Source organism: Mustela nigripes, chromosome 10, assembly GCF_022355385.1.
Source record: "Mustela nigripes isolate SB6536 chromosome 10, MUSNIG.SB6536, whole genome shotgun sequence".
In the NCBI taxonomy this organism is placed as follows: Eukaryota; Metazoa; Chordata; class Mammalia; order Carnivora; family Mustelidae; genus Mustela; species Mustela nigripes.
This window is the reverse complement of record NC_081566.1, coordinates 66,054,828-66,075,980: the sequence shown is the minus strand read 5'-3', so window position 1 is coordinate 66,075,980 and position 21,153 is coordinate 66,054,828. Positions and strand designations below refer to the sequence as shown.

At 55.2% G+C, this 21,153-nt stretch overlaps 2 protein-coding genes across 5 annotated transcripts in view; one reads left to right on the top strand and one right to left on the bottom strand.

Moving 5' to 3' along the window:
* Positions 1-881, top strand: part of RUSC1 (RUN and SH3 domain containing 1) — a 7,792-nt gene extending 6,911 nt beyond the window's left edge. For both annotated transcript variants that reach the window (XM_059413760.1, XM_059413759.1), the window contains one exon: positions 196-881. In XM_059413760.1, the coding sequence (XP_059269743.1) occupies positions 196-364 (169 nt within the window). In that variant the 3' untranslated portion in view covers positions 365-881. The remainder of the gene's footprint in view (positions 1-195) is intronic.
* A 5,081-nt stretch (positions 882-5,962) lies between these two features.
* ASH1L (ASH1 like histone lysine methyltransferase) overlaps positions 5,963-21,153 on the bottom strand; it is a 180,968-nt gene continuing 165,777 nt past the window's right edge. For all 3 annotated transcript variants that reach the window (XM_059413755.1, XM_059413757.1, XM_059413756.1), the window contains 12 exons: positions 20,926-21,078; positions 17,542-17,596; positions 17,327-17,459; positions 15,394-15,642; positions 14,717-14,803; positions 13,846-13,936; positions 12,960-13,098; positions 12,680-12,852; positions 11,584-11,750; positions 9,808-9,848; positions 8,709-8,986; positions 5,963-8,350 (listed from right to left, as the gene is read on the bottom strand). In XM_059413755.1, the coding sequence (XP_059269738.1) occupies positions 8,259-8,350; positions 8,709-8,986; positions 9,808-9,848; positions 11,584-11,750; positions 12,680-12,852; positions 12,960-13,098; positions 13,846-13,936; positions 14,717-14,803; positions 15,394-15,642; positions 17,327-17,459; positions 17,542-17,596; positions 20,926-21,078 (1,658 nt within the window). In that variant the 3' untranslated portion in view covers positions 5,963-8,258. The remainder of the gene's footprint in view (positions 8,351-8,708; positions 8,987-9,807; positions 9,849-11,583; positions 11,751-12,679; positions 12,853-12,959; positions 13,099-13,845; positions 13,937-14,716; positions 14,804-15,393; positions 15,643-17,326; positions 17,460-17,541; positions 17,597-20,925; positions 21,079-21,153) is intronic.

Sequence of the window (21,153 nt, the reverse complement as noted above, 5' to 3'; positions counted from 1 at the left end):
CCCCGCCCCGGGCCCCCAGGAGGCCTGCCTGGGCGGTTCCGATAAGGCGCCTCGTTTGCTGGGGATGGATTTGAAGCCCCAGGGAGTGCGGGTGGCGTCAGATAAGTGGCCGCGCCCCCCCCCCCCGCTGATGCGTGGGCCCCGGCAGTGGGCCAGGCGCCCCGGGACAGCTGGTGCCCCTCTGGCTCCCCGCAGGGCGGTGCGCGCGCTCTGTGACCACGCGGCCGCGGGACCGGACCAGCTCAGCTTCCGGCGCGGGGAGGTGCTGCGAGTGGTGGCCACGGTGGACGAGGACTGGCTCCGCTGCGGGCGGGACGGCGCCGAGGGGCTGGTGCCCGTGGGGTACACGTCTCTCGTCCTCTAGGCCGAGCCCCTGGCCCGACCGCCTCTCCCTCCTGCGCCCCGGGAACCGACCGCTCGCGGCCCACGGACCTGTGCACCCCGGTGGCAGCGGAATGAGCCCCCCCCCCCCCCCACGGCCAGCTCTGCGGGGGCGACATCAGTCTCCCTCTCCCTCTCGTGCCACGTGTGAGTGAACTCTGCTCTCCTGGACACGTGAGAAGGAGTTTCTCTGCGTCTCTCTCCTCCTTCCCTCCTGCACAAGGAAATGTCTCCCTTCCCGCCTGCACCGTGGAAACCGCGCCCCTGCCCCGTTCCTCTGCGAGTGGACTGCGCCAGTGCCACCTGCGCCTCCGCCCCAGACAGGAAGGTTCTCGAGTGTCCTTCCTGCGTGCGGATCCCCCCCACGCGCCGCCCACCTCGCCTGTATTTATCATGTGCTTCAGCTGCGCCAGGTGCTGAAGTGCGGCCCCCCCCACGGTGGCCGGGGCTGTGGTGTTGGTCTGCCCCCTCCTTTGTCCCAATAAAGTGTGGGAGAAGAACATGTGTGTGTCACTGGCTGTTGGGACCGGGGCTGCGGGAGGGGAGAGGCCCGCTTCCTAGCCTGCCTCCTGCCCTGCTGCTCCCTTGCCTTGTTTGGCGGGAGCTGGAGGAAGTAGGGGTGCGGGGAGGTGCAGGCCTTGCCCCTCTGCTCCCAAGAACCCTATCAGAGGCACTGGGAGGGATTAAAGGGTAACAGAAATGATCTTTCTGATGTCTCCACTGTGCAGCGACGCAGCTTCCGAAGGCACACGAAGGGGCCTGCGGTGCTCAGGTGGAAGCAGCTGCGTCTCAGTCCGGTGGGGACAGCGGGCAGAGCTCGAGGGGCCGGGGGTGCTGGCCCTGACTGCCTGCAGGAGAGCTCCCGGGAGGCCTGGGAGACAGAACCAGGCAGGGGACACGGGGGAAGGACCCTGGACAGTTTCCTCCAGCGGTGGGAGCTTGTGTCAAGGTGATAAGAGACTGGCGACAGAAGGGCAGGGAGCTGTCCTCAGGCGCCGCCTCTTGCTGCCCCTACTCCTTCCCCAGCTGGGCTCCTCGCTGGCCGTCTCGGGAGACCTGACTCCTCAGGGCACTTTGGCAAGACGGCTGTCCTGTCGCACTCGGCCCCCGGAGCCGCCAGCTGCAGCCTTAGGAGTCGGAGCACTCAAGGTCACGCAGCCTCTCTATTTTCTTTTTCTTTCTTCTTTTTCTATTTTTCTCATGAAATTATAAAACAGCGAACATGACTTTGATGTGGGGAGCAGTGTTTCTCACAGTAGGACGTGCACAGGGACTGGTGATTCCCGTGGGGGCTGTCACAGCGTCCGGTTTCCAGGACCCAGTTCTGCCCTGCCTGACTCCTGTCCCCATACGCTGGCTCTGATGGGGAGAGGGTCCCCCTGGTAACTCGGAACAGTCGTGCTGGAGTGTTGCTGGGACCCGGCAGTGTTTTGTCGTCACGGCTGCCGGTCTCACTCAGGCTTGCACACGCAGTGAGCCGCACAGGCTTTGCGGAGCGTCAGGAAGTGGCGCAGATGTGAGTGCGCCCGCTCTGTGCTGTCACTCGCCCGTGTTGTCTGGAACAGCCGTAGTGGGAGCAGTGCTTACGTGATCAAGGCTGAAGAGCTCAGGAAGCAGGGCCGTGTGCTGTTTCTGCGCCCGTGGCACCGCCTGCCCGACAGACATCTGGCTCTTGCAGCCAACTGTGATTTTTTTCTGTTTAAAGATTTTATTTGGGGGTGCCTGGGTGGCTCAGTTGGCTCAGGTTGTGATCCTGGGGTTTGGGGATGGAGCCCCACATCGGGCTCCCTGCTCAGTGGGGAGCCTGCTTCTTCTTCTCCCTCTGCTGCGCTGCCTGCTTGTGCTCTCTTGCTTTCTCTGTCAAATAAATAAAATCTTAGAAAAAAATGATTTTGTCAGAGAGAGAGCACAAGTGGGGGCCAGCAGGCCGAGGGGGAAGCAGGCTCCCCACTGAGCAAGGAGCCCGATGTGGGGCTCGATCCCAGGGAGCATGATCCCAGGATCATGACCTGAGCTGAAGGCAGATGCTTAACCCATCAAGCCTCCCAGAAGCCCCAGGCAACTCTATTTTTTAAAAACTAGATTAAAAATGGAAATTCCGGCAAAGGTAACATACAGAGCTATGTTAGTTTCTGCCGTGCGGTGCAGTGGTTCGTTAACTCTGCACATTACTCTGCTCCACCTCTTACCCCCATCGCTCCCCACCCCCCTTCTAACACAAGGGTCTGTTTTGGGGTTTCTCTCCTTTTAAATTTCCTTCATTTCTTAAATTCGCATGTGGGCAAAATCACGGCATTTCTCTCTGACGTATGTCTCTTACCATCATACCCTCCGGTTCCGGCCATGCTGTTGCACGCGGCCAGAGTTCATTCAGGTTTTGCAGGAGTAGGGTTCTGTCGTGTGTGTCGTTCATCTGACCAGGGACACTTGCCTGCTCTCTGGGTGCAGCTGCTGCGAGTGCGGTCACAGGTGCGCACGAGGGCGCCCGGGGCCCGGTCGGCACAGCACGCGTGAGAACATCTTAAAAGAATAAAACACACAGGGGTGTGCGCATCTTTTCGAATGAGTGTTCCCCGTCCTTTGGGTAAGTCTCCGATAGTGGCATTCCTGGATCCGATGGTAATTCTAGTTTTGAATTTTTGAGGAACCTCCACGCTATTTTCCTCAGTAGCTGTGCTCGCCGCGTTCCCAACAGCAGCGCCCAGGGGCTGCTCCCCGCGTCCTCACCAGCACTTGCTGGTCCATGTGGTTTTGGTTTTGGCCATGCCGGCAGCTGTGAGGCAGCCGGTCCTTGTGGTTTTTGATTTGCGTTTCCCGGATGCGGAGCGGGGCGATCCTGAGCGTGTTTTCACGTTGGCCACTGGGAGGTCTTCTTTGAGATGTCTGTTTGTGTCCTCTACTAGCTTTAATTATTATCTTTTGATGTTCTTTATGTATTTTGGATACTAACCGTTTATTGGATGTGTCATTTGCAAATACCTTCTATTCTGTCAGTTGACTTTTAATTTTTTTTTTTTAATTTTTTTGTTTGACAGACAGAGATCACAAGCAGGCAGAGAGGCAGGCAGAGAGGGGGGAAGTAGGCTCCCTGCTGAGCAGAGCCCAACGTGGGGCTCGATTCCAGGACCCTGAGATCATGACCTGAGCCCAAGGCAGCGGCTTAACCCACTGAGCCACCCAGGCGCCCCTTTTTAAAGATTTTTTTATTTGTTTGACAGAGATCACAAGCAGGCAGAGAGGGGGGAAGCAGGCTCCCCGCTGAGCAGAGAGCCCAACGTGGGGCTTGATCCCAGGACTCTGAGATGATGATCTGAGCTGAAGGCAGAGGCTTAACCCCGAGCCACCCAGGCGCCCCAGAAGCTTATTTTGATGCAGTAACAAGAGTTTAGTTTTGCTTTTGTTTCTCTTGCCTCAGGAGACCGGGAAGACGTCGCCGTGGCTGGCGACAGAGCCTGGCGCTCTTTTCTCGGATGTTTCCGGCTTCAGTTCCCGCGTCTCCCGCTGCGGGGGCCCAGCGCGCTCCGACTTGGGCTGCGCTCGGCGGCCGGTTTCGCTCGCCGCCCGGGGAGGCTTGTGTGTTCCCGCTGCGCGTTCTCGCCTCCTGAGCCCCAGAATAATAGCCGTTGGTTGTAGGTCCAGCTCCGGGCTCTCTACTCTGTCCTGTGCCAACCACTGTTGGGACGGCCGCAGCTCCGGTAGGACCTGGAATCCGGAAGGACCTGGAATCCGGAGTTGTCGCAACTTCCGATCTTGACTATCTTTTCCAAGATTGCTCTGGGTCCTCGGTCTTCTGCGCTTCCCCACAGGTTTTAGGATTTCGTTCTGTGAAAAACGTTGTTGGCATTTTGACAGGGATGGCATTGAATCCATGGTTGGCTTTGGGCAGTGCGGACGGTTTTAAGTTTTTATGTGAGCTTGCGTTGACTTGCGGGAGAGAGTGGGCACAGGGGGCGGTGGCCGGAGAGAGCCTGGCGCAGGGCTCCGTCTCACGACCTGGAGATCATGGCCTGGGCCGAAGCCGAGGGCTGGACGCTTGACGGGCGGCGCCCCCCAGACGCCCCGAGTTCGGACATTTTCGCCGCAGTCGTCCTCGGTCCACGAGCCCCGGGTCGTCTTCTGTGTGTGGGCGCCGTCTGCACTGTCCGCCGTCAGTACCGTTTTCGGGTACGGGTCCTTCGCCTCCTTTGTCAAGTTCATTCCTGGGTGTGTGATTGTTTCTGGTGCACGGGATGGGGGGGGGTTCTTAATTTCTCTACCCGAGGCTTCGTCGCCGGCCGGTAGCGATGCTGCGGTTTCCGGACGTCCTGCGTCCTGCAGCGCCCCCGAGATCACCCGTCGCTTCTGCAGTTTCCTGGCGGCCGCTGGGGTGTCGTGTGTGCAGCATCGTGCCATCCGGAGGTGCGGCACGTCTCACGTCTGCCTTTGCAATTCGCGCGGCGTTCGGCGGCAGGCGCGGCTTTTCCCTGATGGCTCCCGGCTGGGGGCTTCCAGGACTGCGTCAGATCAAAGCGGGGAGAGCGACACCCCCGTCCCGTTCCCGAGCTCGGGGGAAGCCGCTCACCTTTCCACCAGCGGGTGTTGTGGCAGCTGCGGTTCTTGTATGTGGCCTCAGTCATGCTGAGGTGTGTTCCCTGGCAGCGTGCTTTGTTCGAAGGGTTTTTATCGGGGATAAAAGAACGTTGTACGTTGTCGAATGTTCGTTGCGCCGAAACGCTGTGGTCCTTCTCTCACTGATGTGAGGTGACGCGTGGACTGGCTTGCAGATCCCAAACCACCGCGCGGCCTGGGCTGAGCCCGCTGGGCCCTGCACTTGCCGGCAGGATTGAGTCTGTCTTCCTTAGGAGGGCCACATGGGCTATTTCTGACACTTTTCTGTTTGCAGATGAACATGAAGGTTTTGGAATTCTGAGTCCAGCACTGGTTACTGGGTGACCTCTGGGAAGTCGCGACACTGTTTTCATTTCTACGAAATGGAAGTAGTAACCGCAGGGCTATCCCGAGGTGATCTAACGAGCTGGAGGCCCGGGCAAGCGACGTCACCTGGGTTGCTGCAGATCGGGTTGGGGGCCGCCTGGGTGGCTCCGTGGGTTAAGCCTCTGCCTTCAGCTCGGGTCCTGATCTCAGGGTCCTGGGATGGAGCCCCGCGTTGGGCCCTCTGCTCGGTGGGGAGCCTGCTTCCTCCCCCCTCCCCCCACCTACTTGTGATTTCTCTGTCAAGTAAATAAATAAAATCTTACGAAAGAGTCGGGTTTCGGTACCTTCCTGAAAGGGCTGCTGTGAATGTGAGTGGATGAGCATTTATGGAAGCTGCTTACTATGGCAACGGTGGGACACAGCGGCCTGCAGTAACTGTCCCCAAGCCTGGGGCTGGCTCATGAGTACCAGCAGGTGCGTGTGCGCGTGTGCGTGCGTGTGTGTGCGCGCGTCCGTGCGCGGTGATAGTCTGCGGGGCGGTTGGCTTAGGGCTGACGCTGGCGGCGCGGTGGTGAAAAGACCATTCTGGAAACAGGACGGAGGAAGGAGACCCCGGAAGAGACGTGGAGGACAGGGAGGGGGTAAAAAACCAGCAGGCTCACCACTCTGTTGTTAGGAAAAGTGTTTCCATTTAATACTAGACTTTCAAGGATTGAGATGCAAGCTTTTTATGCAATCACATCCAATGTTAAAATCGGTAATACATAATTTACAAAGATTAACATCAAAACAATCATCTATTTAGATATGCTTTTGTAAAAAGGAAATATATTAGCAGCATTTATGTTTTCCGCAATCACACAGCCTACAGACATGCAGACTAACTGTATCTATTCGCAGTGGTGTAGTGCCTTGCCCCGCGTTGCAAACACCGAAACCCACCCGGCAGCTGGGGGGTTCTTTTTATTTCATTATTATAAAATAACCGAAAAATAAAAAAAGGCATTAATTTCTACACCAGTAAGAAAAAACAAGTTTTTGCACTTACCTAACATTTGATTGTCTAAAAAACATTTCAGTTTTTAGTCTTTCAACAAAAGAAAGATAAAATGACAGAGCGTAGTGTCTTTTGCTTCTGTTCTCACATTTTACAAAGTTTTTTTCTTTTTTTGCCTTTTTTAAAATTTTAGTGTTTAACACTATTCAAGGAAATATTGAATTTTAATCTCTTTCTTGTCATTTTCCTGCTTTTTGACTAAAAGGAGACCCCCAAAGTGCCCTATCTCCCACCTCCCTCCCCCAGCTCCCTGCGATGAAAACCAAAGGAAACCACTTAAACGTTGCGTGGCGTGGCGTGGCGTGGCGTGGCATGCGACGGTCCGGCTCCGCACGTGCGTTATCTCATACCCAGGTCTCGTCGTAATGTACAGTGCTTCTCTACAGTAAGAAAATACTCCAAACTATTTTCTTAATTCTCTTTTTTCTTTAATAAAATATTTATTCTGTTTTTTCTCTGCTCGAGGGGATCTTTGGCATCCCCTGTCTCTTTTGTTTGTTTTTCTTCCCTCAAGATCGACACAGAAAGGAGAAAAAGAAACAAAGATTCAATGGAATGGAAGGTGTCCGTGTTTCTACCTAAACAAGTCAGAGCGTCGGCATCACGGGGAAATGTACAGTGAGGACAGCATTGGTCCGGGTTTCGAGAACGGTGGGGCCGTGCGTCCTGCTCTACTGCTCCCGAGTCGCGCAGCAGACACACACACACACACACACACATCCGTACGGACATATATACACACACAACTTGGCACATTTAAAAATCCATCTTTTCTCTTATAAGAACATCTAAAACGTATATGCATATGTATGTCTGAGAAGACAACAAAGCAAAGCTTTTTAAATTTTATTTTTAAAGAGACAGTATTGTCTGGTAACTTCTGGCCAAGAGAAGGGGAAGGAAGGAGACATCATGATGTCCCTCCTGCTGCCGTCACCAGGGGGTGGAGGACATGGGACGTGGGGGGCGAGCCCTGTCTCTAAGAGCGGGACACTGGAAACCGTGTGACGGAGGAAGCGAGAGTAGTGTTTTGAGCTGATGCTGCGCACTCACGACAGACACTCTGACCGGCGAACACTGTCGGCGTCTGTGGACTGACTCGGGGGAGGCTGGGGGTCGCTTCTACGGAGGCTCTACACTGAGTCTGTTCTGAGACGCGTCTCCGTCCCTGGGGCCCGGCAGACACACGCGGCCACAGCGCGGGTGCAGCCGGGTACCGCAGGGGCCTGGCCTTCTTGTTAGAAAAAACCAGGTCTGGCAGGTTATGAAGGTTAAAACAAAAACCACGACCGCAAGTCCTGTGCCCTCTGACCCCATGGGGGCCTTCCCTGACCCACGATCACATTCCGGGGGGAGAGGCAGGGAGAAGCGCGGAGGGCGCAAGTGCTTGGACTCGGCGGTTCGCGTCTTACTCTGACCTGACTGGGCAAGAAAGAAGAGACTCTCCCGGGCGAGGATCTGTCTGGAAAGAGGCCCCAGCTGCCGCTTCTGTCTGAGGTCTCTGGGGGTAGCTCCTGGAGCCCCCCGAGAAGGGGGGGTCCCCTCCCGCTGGACGGGGCGGGACCCCTGGGCAGAGGAAGCAGCTCGGTGACACGGAAAGACCCAGCCTGGGGGCAGGAGCGAGTGTTGTCAAGTTCCACGAGGCTCCGGTCACCCCCGTGTGCCCGGTCCTCGTCCCGTCACAAACCCGCTGGGGGAAGCGGTGGAGAGGAGCCCGAGTGGAGCGCGCTGCTTAGACAGACCCCCTTCCTCTCCGCTAGCTCCACGGTGTGTGTAGCTCCACGGTGTGTGAAGTACCTAACGCCAGCGACGCAGCCACGCGGCCCCGCCCGCCCCGGCCGCGCTCCGAGGCCCAGAGGCAGGACTGGGCGCTCCACCGGCGGCGGACGCTCAGCCGCTGCGCCGCTCACTTCCGAAAGCTGTTTTCCGGGATGAACAAAGTGCGTCTCCGCAGCTTCCGGCCCGACCCTTCCTCCAGCAAGTAGGTCACGTCGATGGCTGCGAACGGAACCAGGGAGGCTCAGCGACCACCCCTCCCGCTCCTCGCTCCGGGTCTGAGCTCTAAGGAGGTCACAGGAGTCCGGTGACGCCTGTTCCGACCTCTGGGCACCTGGGGCCTGCCTCCAGCCTCAGGAGAGACAGCTCCGGGGGGCGGGGGGGGGGGGGGGGGGGGGTGAGCTCCCGCCACTCAGTCCCCCTCCAGGGAGAAGCGGGCGCGGGGCCCACCAGAGAACCGGGACGTTTTCGCAGAACACTCGCCGTCCTGGGCGAGGGGTGGCAACTTGTTCTTTTTCCTTCCTTCCTTCCTAATCTCCCCTTTCAATTACACCCGGACGCGAGCCCGATTCGGTCTTACCGTTTTTCCCGGGGATTTTTTCAAGGAGATTGAGTAAGATCTGGTTGAGCCGCTCCCGCTGGCTGTGCCTTCGTTCCTCAGGGGCACGTGCGGGCGGGGGGTCCCGGCCCCTCTCCTCCGGCTCCTCGGCCCCCTCCCGCTCTGGCGGCTCCAGGCTGGGCATCCGGCCGGCGGCTTGCTCCTGGCTGGCCAGGACCTCTTCGATCAGGGGCAGAGCGTCGTCCTCCTGGCTCAGGCCTTTCAGGGGGGCCTTTGGGCGCTCGGACTTCCAGGACGACCTGCCAGAGGGATGTGGGAATTTTGACGAAGGCCGTGCAGGGGAGGGGAGGGGCCTCCGGCTGGCTCGAGATCCCCAGCGAGCTCTTCGAAGCCTCGGCTCTGGCCATCATTATGCACAAGTCACGGCCTTTTTCTGAAATGTACTTTCTAATTATAAAAGTCCATTTTCCGTCCTTCAGGGAAGCATGCACCACCGCGGAGCTGGTCAAGCTGCCAGCTGGCAGAGAAGTACGACGCGACCCTGTGACGCCTGCAGTCCCACCACAGGGACCGTCCGCATGGGGCGTCCGCCTTTCCCGACTGTCCTCATGGCCCCACCCACCGCGGAAGGAAGCAGAGGAAACGAACGAAATCGAAGGGAAGCCTTCACTCTCCTTCTCTGAGAACAAGACTCTCCGGTCAAAACCAGCACAAGTGGAAGCTCCACGGCCACCACGCTCGGCGAACGCTCTGCCCTGAGCAGCTACAGGACAGCAGGTCCTCGGCGGAGGCCCCAAGAACGGACACGCCTCGAGGTGATGGGACAAGCTTACAGAAACCTTCGAGAAGGAGACTGCTCTGCACCGGTCTAGAGTTCCGTTCCAGAGCGTTCATGTCCTCCTCCTGCTCCCTGTGAGTCTCCCTCCCCACGCCCGACTCAAGCTCCGTCACGGCCCAGGCCTCCGACACCCAGGGCTTCCGAGCCGCTGCCGGCTCTACAGGTCACTGTCAGAGTCCCCAGTTCTCGGGGGGCCGGGTGGTCCGTGCTGCTGCTCTTGCAACACTCAAGTCGCCGCCCACCCCCCCATAAGGGCTCTCCCCGCGCCCCCCGCGCACTCACCGCCCTCCGTTCCTCTTGTAGTTGTCTGGGACGTAATGAGGCTGCAAAGAAAGGGAAAGCGTTGAGTTTGCTGCGGGGCTGGCTCAGGCGGGCGGGGAACAGGACAGGAGGGGGACGTTGAGTTTGCTGCGGGGCCGGCTCAGGCGGGCTGGGAACGGGACAGGGAGGGGACGAAGGAAAGCAAACACAGGGCAGAGCCTGTCCGAGCTGGGTGGCTGTGTTTTAAGGGCGGAAGGTCAGTCCTTCTGTCAGTCCGTAAGGCCACAGTGGGTGCGGTGTCCTGCCCGCCTGTGACCATGGTGAGGGGGACGGGCTCCCAGTCCCGTCCGCCCCATCCTAACGCCCGAGTAGTTCAGGCTGGGGCTTCGAGGCTGACCTGAGAGCTGTTGCCTGAGCGAGACCAAAGGAGTCCAGAGGAGAGGCAGGGCTTGGTGGTGGGTGGGGAGAACATGCCGTAAGTACTGTTTAGAGAAATCCGAAAACAATAGGGGGAAATGGACATAGAGTTTCTTTCCGGTTAGATGGTTTCTTAACATTCTAGGGTTCTTAACATTCTTAACACGTTAAGAACAGAGTGCAAGACGGCCCCAAGTTTTGAGAAGCCCACAAAAAGCAGAGTCAAGGACGAGTAGCTCAGTCCAGAGTTTCAGGACAGCAAATGCACTGAAGGATGGACGGACGTCCAAAGCCTTTGCGGACCGATGAATGGCACAGGACTGGAGCACTATGTTCACAACAATTTAAAGAGAAAGCATATGAAAAAGGCAAGAAATGAAACTGTTACCAGCGGCTGTGTTCTGTGTAGTGGGATGACATACCAGCGGCTGTGTTCTGTGTCGTGGGGTGACATACCAGCAGCTGTGTTCTGTGTCGTGGGATGACATACAATTTTTTCTTAATGCCTCTGTACTTTTCACATTTTATATAAAGATGGTGTCTTACATTTTAAGTGCAGAGATACATGGGAAAAGCCCTGAACTATTTTCACCAAAGTTTTCTCAGGGTTCTTGCTATTCTCTCGGCTCGCTTGCTTAAAATTATGGATATGAAAACTCAACAAAATACTACACTAAGGGGCGCCTGGTGGCTCCGTCGTTACGTGTCTGCCTTTGGCTTGGGTCATGATCCAGGGTCCCTGCTCTGTGGGGAGCCTGCTTCTCCCTCTCCTGCTCCCCCTGCGTGTGCTCCCTCTCTCGCTGTGTCTCTCTGTCAAATAAATAAATAACATCTTTAAAAACTACATGAGCTTAAGGGCCAAGCCAGTGAAGCGGGGAGAGACGAGCGAAGAAATCCTGGCGATAATGCGGACACTGACGACTCGCTGAGAATCAGCCCGTGCCGGGGAGTGCAGAACAGGTGTGTGCGCGCGTCAGAAAATGCCGAACAGATGTGTGGGCGCACCGAGAGACGCCGAGCAAGCGTATGTACGTGCCGGGAAATGCAGAATAAATGTATGTTTGCTGTTTAAAAATCCCAAACAGGGGCACTTGGTGGACGAGTCAGTTGGGCGTCTGACTCTTGATCTCAGCTCAGGTCTTTGATCTCTGGGTCACCAGTTCAAGGCCTGTGTCGGGCTCCATGCTAGGCATGGAGCCTACTTAAAAAAAAAGAGAGAGAGAAAGACAAAGAGAAAAATCCTAGTAACTAGAGACCGATTCCTACAGTTCGGGATGGACTAACAGGATGAAGTAGCGGAGAGCCTGAAGGTTCCAACCCTAGGAATTCCCCGTGGGAACGATATTGCCCTTGTACGACAGGTAGGAGGACGAGACTTACGGAGAAATCTCTTTTGGGAGTGAGCTTCTTGGGGAAGTGGTCGAAGGCATAGGGCTTGGTGCAGACAGGGTAGCGATTCCGGTGGATCTTGTAGAACAGGTGCGCGGACTTGTCCAGCCGGTAGTCACAGATGTACACGTCTTGCTCCTTCACTCCTTTGGGTCTCCCTAGGAGTTCAAATACTGTTAGAGAACCCTCCTGCCCTCCCTCCTTCACCTTAAGCCTGAGCTGCCCAGAGAGGAGTCTGCACCACTGGGAGGGACGCGGAGAGGCATGTGGTGACTGCAGAAGAAAGCAGAGTCCTCAGACAGCAGTGCTAGAAGTGGAGGCGAGCAGTGGTGTGTGTATCTCTGAGTGTAAGGGTGGGCCGCGGGGGGGACCAGACAGGCAGCTCACCCCAGTGCTGCAGCAATCTGAGGGACACAGAGCACAGCGTGCGGACGCCAGGAGAGAGCAAAGGCAGGACGAATGAGGGGGCACATCTGGAAATGAGGACTTTATAACCAAGGGATGGAGTCCCCAGGATGATGGAGCCCCAGGCGGCTGATGCTTGAATGGAGTACGTATCCTTCTGGACCATGTGCTACAACAGAGAAGGTGAGCTGCTTCTCACCATGATAGGCACCAATCGCTCCTGCCAGCGGCCCAGGGACACCGGTAAAAAGTGGTGGGGCTGGAGTCTGAGAACAGATGCACTCCACAGCCTACGCCAGTGACCACGGAGCTTAAAAAGCTAGTGTGCTTTTTGGGTTTGTTTCATGTCCAGAGTTGATGACGGCCTTTGGGGTTCTGGAATGGGCTGCTGGAAGAGTGTGCCTTGTGACGACGCTACTAGGACGCGGAGCAGACGTTATTAAGAAATGTGAACTAAGTTAAAAACAAAGGGAAATTAATGTTTACTGAGTATCAAGAAAAAAAAAGAAAAAGAAAACCTTTATTAAATGAGCACCAAGTGCTAGCTAAAAGAAAGAGAAAACATAGCTCTTTGAAGCTTCACGGCTAGCCTGGGACAAGCTCTTATCAGAGACAGAAGACGGGAGCAGATGGAAGGGATAGGGGGCAGGAGATCATTTCTCTAGCAGCTCAGGTTACCTACCTTTACAGTAAGTATAAAGGTCCAGGACACAGCAGGTCCCCACCACAGCCTCCAAAGGAATGATCTCGTAGAGTGGCACCCGGAATAGCTCGTTGTGATAGAAGCGGCGGGACGGAGAGTGGTGGGTCTCGTGGGGGCGGAAGTAGTGGTGCCCAAAGGCAAACCGTTCCTCTCTAAGGAAGAAAGAGAGAGGTTTAGTTGACTGGCGAGATCCTCGGCCATACTCGGCTCGGCGCTGGCAGGGCAGAGCTGGGGGAAGAGAGAGGACCTCAACACGTACTTTTCATTCTTCCAAAGCTTCTCAATGCGGAAGATGTCCAGTTTGTCTCGGTTAATGTGCGACAATAGTCGGTAGGACTGGCGAACTGGGTGGCCATCAGGTGTGCGCCGGCTGTCCCGCATCAGGTACACGCAGTCGCCTAGGGAGGCACAGGACACGTTAAATGATGCCTGAGTGAACTCAATCTACAGGGAAGGGCTTAAGGTCTAAAACGACAGACACAGAGAGCTACCACGGGCGGTGTAAGGGCGATGCTCGTCAGTTTCGGACTATGGGGAGGGCACGAGGGAGGTCCTCCATCTCCTGGAATCCTGCAAAAGTTTTTCTCAGTCCTAAACTTAGCTTATTGACACCCTGGTCTCTCTGAATTAGTTTTATGTGGGGGAGGGGAAAACGTGTGAAGCCCAAGGACTGAAGGATAGCAGACCAATACTGCCAAGCCTTGAATGACGTGGGTTTGAGCTGCACGGCTCAAGTTACATGCACTTTTTTTTTAATGAGTGCAGCACAGCACTGTGGGTGTAATGTAAAAAACCTTATGATTTTCTTAATACTTCCTTTTCTCTAGCTTACTCCGTCATAAGCATCCAATATATCAATACATGTAACATACAGAATATGTGAAAATCGACTATTTATAATGCCAGCAAGGCTCTGGTCAACATTAGGCTATTAGCAGTTGAGTTTTTGGAGAGTCAAAAGTTGTATGTGGATTTCTGACTGCATCCAGGGTGGGGCGGGGGGGGGGGCTCGGTACCCCTGAACCCTGCATGGTCAAGGGTCAACTGTATTTAACTGCTACGAGTGGTCATGCGGGGACCGTAACTTCTACACAGAGAGCAGACGCTCCCGCTGCTTGGAGCAGGGTCAGCTCGTGGGCACCCACCTTGACGAAGCAGCAAGTCATCTCGGAGCAAACAGATGAAGTAGACACAGCCCGGCTGGGCATAGTGGGGCCGAGGAATCATGGGTACCTCCTGGTGAGAAGGGAAAGCCGGAGGTGAGGGCCGGGACTACTACACCCGCCTACTGATCTCCATTCAGGAGGAAAAGAACTCAAACCTAGAACTTGCAACCATTGGAGACTTACTGTTCAGTCAGGCCAACACAACACACATGAACCCAGACGGAAGCCACGGGGGCGGGACTAGGAAAGTGAAGGCGGAGAACGAGACCAACAGGCCAAGTGCCCCGAGGAGCCGGAGGAAACTGACCGTACGGCTGCTCCTGCACCCCTGCAGAGCACGACCACGTGTGAGCCGGGACAGTGACTGTCACAAGGACTCACGGAAGCCACCAGCATTTAGTGCCCGGAGGCCAGGGACGCCGGACTTTGCACAGCGCATCCCTCAGAGCACAGAAACGTCCGCTCGGAATGCCAACACCGCTGTCCCGGAGCGCTGCCCCAAAGGCTTCCCTTCACAGCGAACACCTGCCCGAGACCACACGCACAGACACAGCAGACCCAGGATAAAACCCGCTTAGCAACTTGGACAAGTCACCCAACCCACTGTCTCTCCTGACCCGTGGGCCTAAGACCGGCCTGTGTACTCGCGTGGGGAGCTGACAGTGAGCTCGGCACCAGTCCTTCCAGAGGCCTCTACGTAATGTACTTCCCCTCTGACCACATGCTTGGGAAAAGGAAGGGCAGCATTATTACCCTAGTGTAGAGTGTAAGAAACTAAGGCCCAGAGAGGCTGAGTGGTTTATCGGGGGAAATGCGGTGCCCCAGGAGCAGGGCAGGTGACGGAGCTTACTCTGTCCACAGGCCTCGGGTCACACTGCTCGCACAGGTAGTGTTCCACGTCCGAGGTCACCCCCATGCAGTCGCAGTGCTGCCACACCTGTGGGAAGAAGAGTGCGGGTGGGAGGGGGCTCTGCGGCTAAGAATAAAGTAACAAAAAAATTCAGCAGCAGGACAGGGTGAGGTCCAACAGGAACTAAGGGAGAAGTAGGTAAGTGCAAAGTCAGAAATGGTTTAAGACTGGGGAAAGGGGAGCTCGCCTGAACCAAGTACCTGCCTGGTCCGCCCGGGCACGTGTGGAGAAGCGCGGAGCACCACAGCACCGTGGAGGCCCTTGTCCAGCCCCGCGGACGCCCAGGGACCGGGTGCCAGAAGGGGTGAGTCCCCGCCCCCCCATGCTCTCCAGGCTGCAGCCCCGGGACTGCCCCGCGCACCCTGCCCCTCCTGGCTCCACTCCCCAACCCGGCAGCGCAGCGCGGATGCTCCTCCGTTGGAAGCCCCGTCCACTCGGCTCCCGAGGGAGGCGGCTCCGCGGGAAGCCCCGTCCTGCACAGACGTGCGGTGCCCCGCGGGCCGAGAGGCGCGCAGCGAGGGAAAGTGTGGGGCGCGGAGGGGATCGGCCCCCGGTGCACCTCGAGGCGAGCGCAGCGGCGCCTCCCCAGTCTGCAGGCCCGGCCAGCGCGGGCTCACCATGCACTTGTCGCACTGGATCATGAGGCCTTCGTCCTTGTGGAGGCCGCACACGCAGCGGATCACGTCGTCGTCCTTCTCGTGCGCGCTCTCCTTCTCCGACACCGACGTCTCGCTGCTGTCGGCCTCGCTCGCCGTCTCCCCCACGATCTCGTCGATCTGCGCCGCCGCCTCGTGCCGGGCGTTGTAGTAGGTCTTCCGCAGGCGGCACACGTCCCTCCCGATGGGCGACTTGCGCCCGTAGTACTTCTGCGGGAGAGCAGGGGAGAGCCTGGTGGGTCTTCTGGGGCGGGGGGCGCTCAGTGTGTGCGGCCGCGGCTCCCGATCTCGGGGCGCGGGCCTCAGGTCAGAGCGAGGGCCCCGCCGCCCGCCCGCACAGCCCGCAGGAGGCACGGGGACCCGAGCGTGCGTTTCCGGTCTCCTCTGCGGCTGTCCACCGTCCTGGGCCCGCACACCCTGCACACCCCGCAGACCCCGATCGGAGCCGGCGGCGTGAGCGCTCACTGTCCCGCAGCCGCAGGCTGTGCACACGGAAGCGCGGTGGGCAGAAAGCGTGCTGGCGCCCAGCACCCACCGAGTTCTCCTACTTGTCCACTCTGCTTGTTTCTGTCCCCAGGTCCTCACCTCAATTCTCCTGTTATCTTGTAGCCCCTTTAGTCTCATTCCTCTCCAACGATTTCAAAATCACTGAAAAACGTCTTCTCCATGTTCCATACAATATTCTATCTCCTCTTTTAGGTTCAAGGTCACCTTCTCACCAGTGTAATCTACCACCCATTAGCCTAAACCCCAGTTCCATCCTTCAGATTTATTTCTTCTTACTCTACACAATTCTGCGTCTTTACGTGTATTTACTGCCTTGAGGACAGAAACTACAGCTATGACTTAAGTGTGTGAAAGATTCAAAACTAAATTAGGTTGTTCCCCCCCCCAGATTTATCTATTCAACTAGAGAGAGTGAGAGAATGTGGGTGCGCGCCCACGCACGGGCCCCAAGGTGGGCCTGGGGACCCTGAGATCACAACCTGAGATGAAACCAGAGTCAGACACTGAACTGACTGTGCCACCCAGGCACCCCTAAATTAGGTTTTTATGAAAATGTCATTTTGGGGAGTATAATTTAGTCTTTCCTTCTAGTGATATCAATGTCTTTACTATATACAAAAACTCCACAATATTTAGCAAACCTAAACTTTACACAAGGGCACTCAGTAAAAATTGCTGTCTTTTGGGACGCCTGGGTGGTTCGGCCAGTTAAAGCTTCTGCCTTCAGTTCAGGTCATGATTCCCGAGTCCCGGGATGGACTCCCGTACGGGGCCCCCCACTCAGCGGAGAGCCTGCTTCTCCTTCTGCCTGCCGCGCCCCTGTTAACGCTTGCTCTCTCTCTCTCAAATAAAGACATAAAATCCTTTCTTTTTAAAACTAAAATCTTAAAAAAAAAAAAAAATTGTTGCCTTCCTTTGCCAGAAATATAAAGGCTGACAGAAGGTAAAAATCTTAAGCCTCTAGAAAAAAATTTTTCTAAAGAAGTTATTACTTCTAAAAAATATTTTATTTATTTGCGACGGAGACAGCATAAGCAGGAGGGAGCAGCGGGCAGAGGGAGAAGCAGGCTCCCCGCTGGGCAGCGAGCCCAACGCAGGGCTCCATCTCAGGACCTCAGGATCACGACCTGAGCGACGGCGGACGCTCCACAGACTGCACCCTTTCCTCAAGTTTTGATTGAAATTCTAGTTCCCTAACCTATACTGTGATGCCGGTTTCTGGGGCACTCAGGGCTTCGTCGTGCACGCCTCTCCCCCCGGGCTCATCACGACAAGGGCCTTCCTTCAGGTCCACCCCCTCGCGCCCGCCCCCCAGCTAGTCCGTCCCCCGCCCACCTCTCCTTCAAAATAAACGTCTTAAATCCACGTCTGAAGTCAGTGTAGGTACCTCAGCATTGCGGAACACCTTGAGCATGTCAGCATCAAAGGCCTCCACGGTCTTGTAATGGCCGGTGAGGATCTGCCGCTCGATAGTGGCCAGGTCCAGCGGCTCTGGGATCTTCTCATAGTAATCCGCGTTCCTGCAGCCGAAAGCCAGCAGTGTCAACCCGGCAGGCCGAGCGCAGACTGAAACCTCCCGGGTTCCTACGCTGCTGAACTTACTTTTTCTTTGGGGGGAGGTTCAAGAGGGGGGCGGCCAGAGCTTGTCGGGAAGAATCTGCAAAAGAAGGCGGGGGTCAGAAGGCTGGTGTGACCGGGAGAGGCCGGCGCGCACTCTCTCGGAGAACGCAGAAGCCCTCACGTAGGAAGTTTGCGGGGAAAATCCAAGCTTTTTTTGAGGCGCAACCATGAAAAGTACAGGACTTTTCAGAAACGTGGGCTCTTGGAGGCAGGGGAGGGCTTTCAGGACGACCCGGGACAGGAACAGCGAGGGACAGGGAGGGACTGAAGGACGGAGGGCGACGCCCCGCTCCGCAACCGTTACTGAAGCCGAGAACGTCTTCTCCAGAGTTTTCTAGTTCTTGCTCGTGGACCGTCGGCCACACTATTATTCTGTTGGTTTGGGTTCCATTAAATTCCAGGTAATGGGGGCACCTGGGTGGCTCAGTGGGTTAAAGCCTCTGCCCTTGGCTGGGGTCATGGTCCCAGGGTCCTGGGATCGAGCCCCACATCTGGCTCTCTGCTCAGCAGGGAGCCTGCCTCCCCCTCTCTCTGCCTGCTTCTCTGCCTACTTGTGATCTCTGTGTGTCAGATAAATAAATAAAATCTTAAAAAAAAATAAATAAATAAATTCCAGGTAATGAATGATTTAGAACTGGAAATCCTTGCTGGAATCCATCTTCTGTAACAGTTACTTTATATTATGTGAACAATCCACAACTGAGGCTATTGCTACCTTACCTACTTTCTTTGTTAAAAATTCTATTTCCTGGGGCACCTTTGTGGCTCAGTCAGTTAAGCCTCTGACTCTAGCTTCCAGCTCCGCTTGGGGTCTCAGGGTCGGGAGATGAGCCCCAGCTCAGCGCAGCCCGCCGGGCGCTCTCGCTCCCTGCTCCTCCCCCTGCTCGCGAGCGCTCACTAAAATAAACAAAATCTTTCAAAACATTCTATTTTATTACTGAAGTATAGTTGACATACAGTGTTAGCTTCGGGTACACCACCTCACGATCTGACAACCGTGTGTGGGACTCGACGCGCACCATGGGGAGTGCAGTCCCCGTCTGTTGCCACACGAAGCTGTTCCAGTATGACGGACTGCACTCCCTACGCCGTACTCCGTTCTGTGACTGACTGATTTTGTGACTGCAAGTCTCTGCTTAATCCCCTTTATTTCACCCCTCCCCTCCAGCAACCACCAGTTCTCTGTATTTAAGAATTTTCACATACGAGTGAAATCACATGGTACCTGTCTGACTTATTTCACAAAACATAATGCCCTGAGGGTCTATCCATGTTAGACAGATTTCCTTCCTTTTCGTGGCCAAGAAACATTCCATTGCACACATACCACCTCTGCTTTATCTGTTCATTTACAGATGGACACGGAAGCTACTTCTTGCCTATTCTAAATAATGCTGTGAAAACCACAGGGGTGCACGTATGTTTTTCAATTAGTACTTTCATTTCCTTTGGGCAAATACCCAGTAATGTGATTACTGAGTCGTATGGTGTTTCTATTTATTTTTTACTTTTGTTTCCTTCCTTCCTAAGATTTATTTATTGGGGCGCCTGGGTGACTCGGTCAGTCGAGTGTGTGGCTTCGGCTCAGGTCATGATCCCGGGGGCCTGGGATCAAGCCCCACCTTGGGTTCCCTGCTCAGTGGGGAGCCTGCTTCTCCTTCTCTCTCTGCCCCTCCCTCTGCTTATGCTTTCCCTGTCAAAAAAATAAATAAAATCTTAAAAAAAAAAAGATGTATTATTTATCCGAGAGCGAGGGAAGTCAGTACGAAGGTGGGTCAGGGCGGGGGCAGGACGGAGGGAGAGAGAACCCCCAGGGGACTCTGTGCTGAGCACGCGGCTGACTCAGAGCTTGATTTCACAAGTCGGAGATCAAAATGTTACCACGTGAGCTGGAGTTGAGAGCTGGACACTCAACTGAGTAGGCCACTCAGGTGCCCATCTTTGATTAAAAAAAAAAAAAATTATTTGTCAGGGACAGAGTGAATGCGCAAGCACGGGGAGCACAGGAGGCAGAGGGAGAAGCCGGATCCCAGCTGAGCAGGGAGTCTGTCGAGGACTGGGATCATGACCTTCCGTCTTTAACTTTTTGGGGAACCTTCACAGGCTACTTTACTTTCTAACAACAGTGAGGGAAAAAGCCCATTACTTCATGCCCAGAATGTGGGGACATGTCGATGGACTGGCTGCAGCTTCACAGTAAATCACACGGGCCCGGCTGGCCATGGGCAGGGTGACTTTTTTTGGAATAGAAAGAGAACAGGTGCCACAAGCCTTTCCACGTTAGGACAGGCTGGTTCCCCTTTCTTCTCTATCTCCTTAGGTTACCGAACTGCAAAGAGCCACTGAGATACAGAGATAAGTAGTAGCCAGAAAAGGAACAGGGAAGGGAAACCAAATTATTCAGAATCGAGGGAGAGGGAGGGAGAGCAAGCAAAGTTGAGGGCAAAAAGCTACAGTTATTTGTTAAAAGCTCTCATTTTAAACATCTCCAAATTTCCTGGTCAGAAAGTCACAAACTACCACACTACCTCCCCCAGATTGAAAACTCTCCTTCCCCACCATCACCCCCATCACATCCTCTAAAGACATCTTGAAAGAGGAAAGGAGAGGTAATGGTGTTTGCATGAAAATGCTTTAAAAGCTCAGTCGGTAGGGCATGTGACTCTTGATCTCAGGGTTTTAAGTTCAAGCCCCACACTGGGTGTAGAGATTACTTAAAACAAAAGCAAATGAACAAAAAACTTAAAAAAATAAAAGGTTAAGAAACACTGAAATCACATGTTCATAACACCTTTTCCTTAAATTGCTAATTTACTGCCTCATTCAGGAAAATGACATTCAAGACAGAGACCTGTTCTTTCTATCCTATAGCTAAAAAACGTGATTTCTAAATACAGTACTTAACTTTGATAAAATTCTAATAAATACCGAAAACTGACATAGAAGATCAAAGGATTTAGATTTTTTTTTGAAGATTTTATTTATTTATGTGACAGAGGGAGAGATCACAAGCAGGCGGAGAGGCAGGCAGAGAGAGAGGGGGAAGCAGGCTCCCTGCTGAGCAGAGCCCCAGGTGGGGCTCGATCCCAGGACCCTGAGACCACGATCTGAGCGGAAGAAAGAGGCTTAATCTACTGAGCACCCCAGGTGCCCCCAAAGGATTTAGATTCTATCAACACTTCCCCAAGAGTAAAACCAGTCCTATGCATTCTATGCGGACAAAAGAAAGACCGAGAAAAGCCTCCTAAACCCCTCGCCCTGAACGGTCAGTCCGTTGTTCTTGGTCTTGGGGGTCTCAGGTGAGGGTGAGTGGCAGGATTTTTACAGAAAAGCTGAGGAGAAAGCCTCTGGGGTGAGCGGGGTCACCTTTGTAGGAGATGATGCCATCACAGATCTCTTTGAAGATTTGGGCGAGGCGTGCTGCCCGCGCCACCTCAATGTTTTCCTCTGCCGCTGCCAGCCGCCTTGTGCGAACCGACCGTGCTGTCTGTAGGGCCGAGAACTGGGTCATGAAGACGTCTGCAAGGACACAGTGAGAATCAGTTCTAGGAAAAGAGAGCGCCACATGGCCTTCTCCCCCACGGGTTCTTGCCA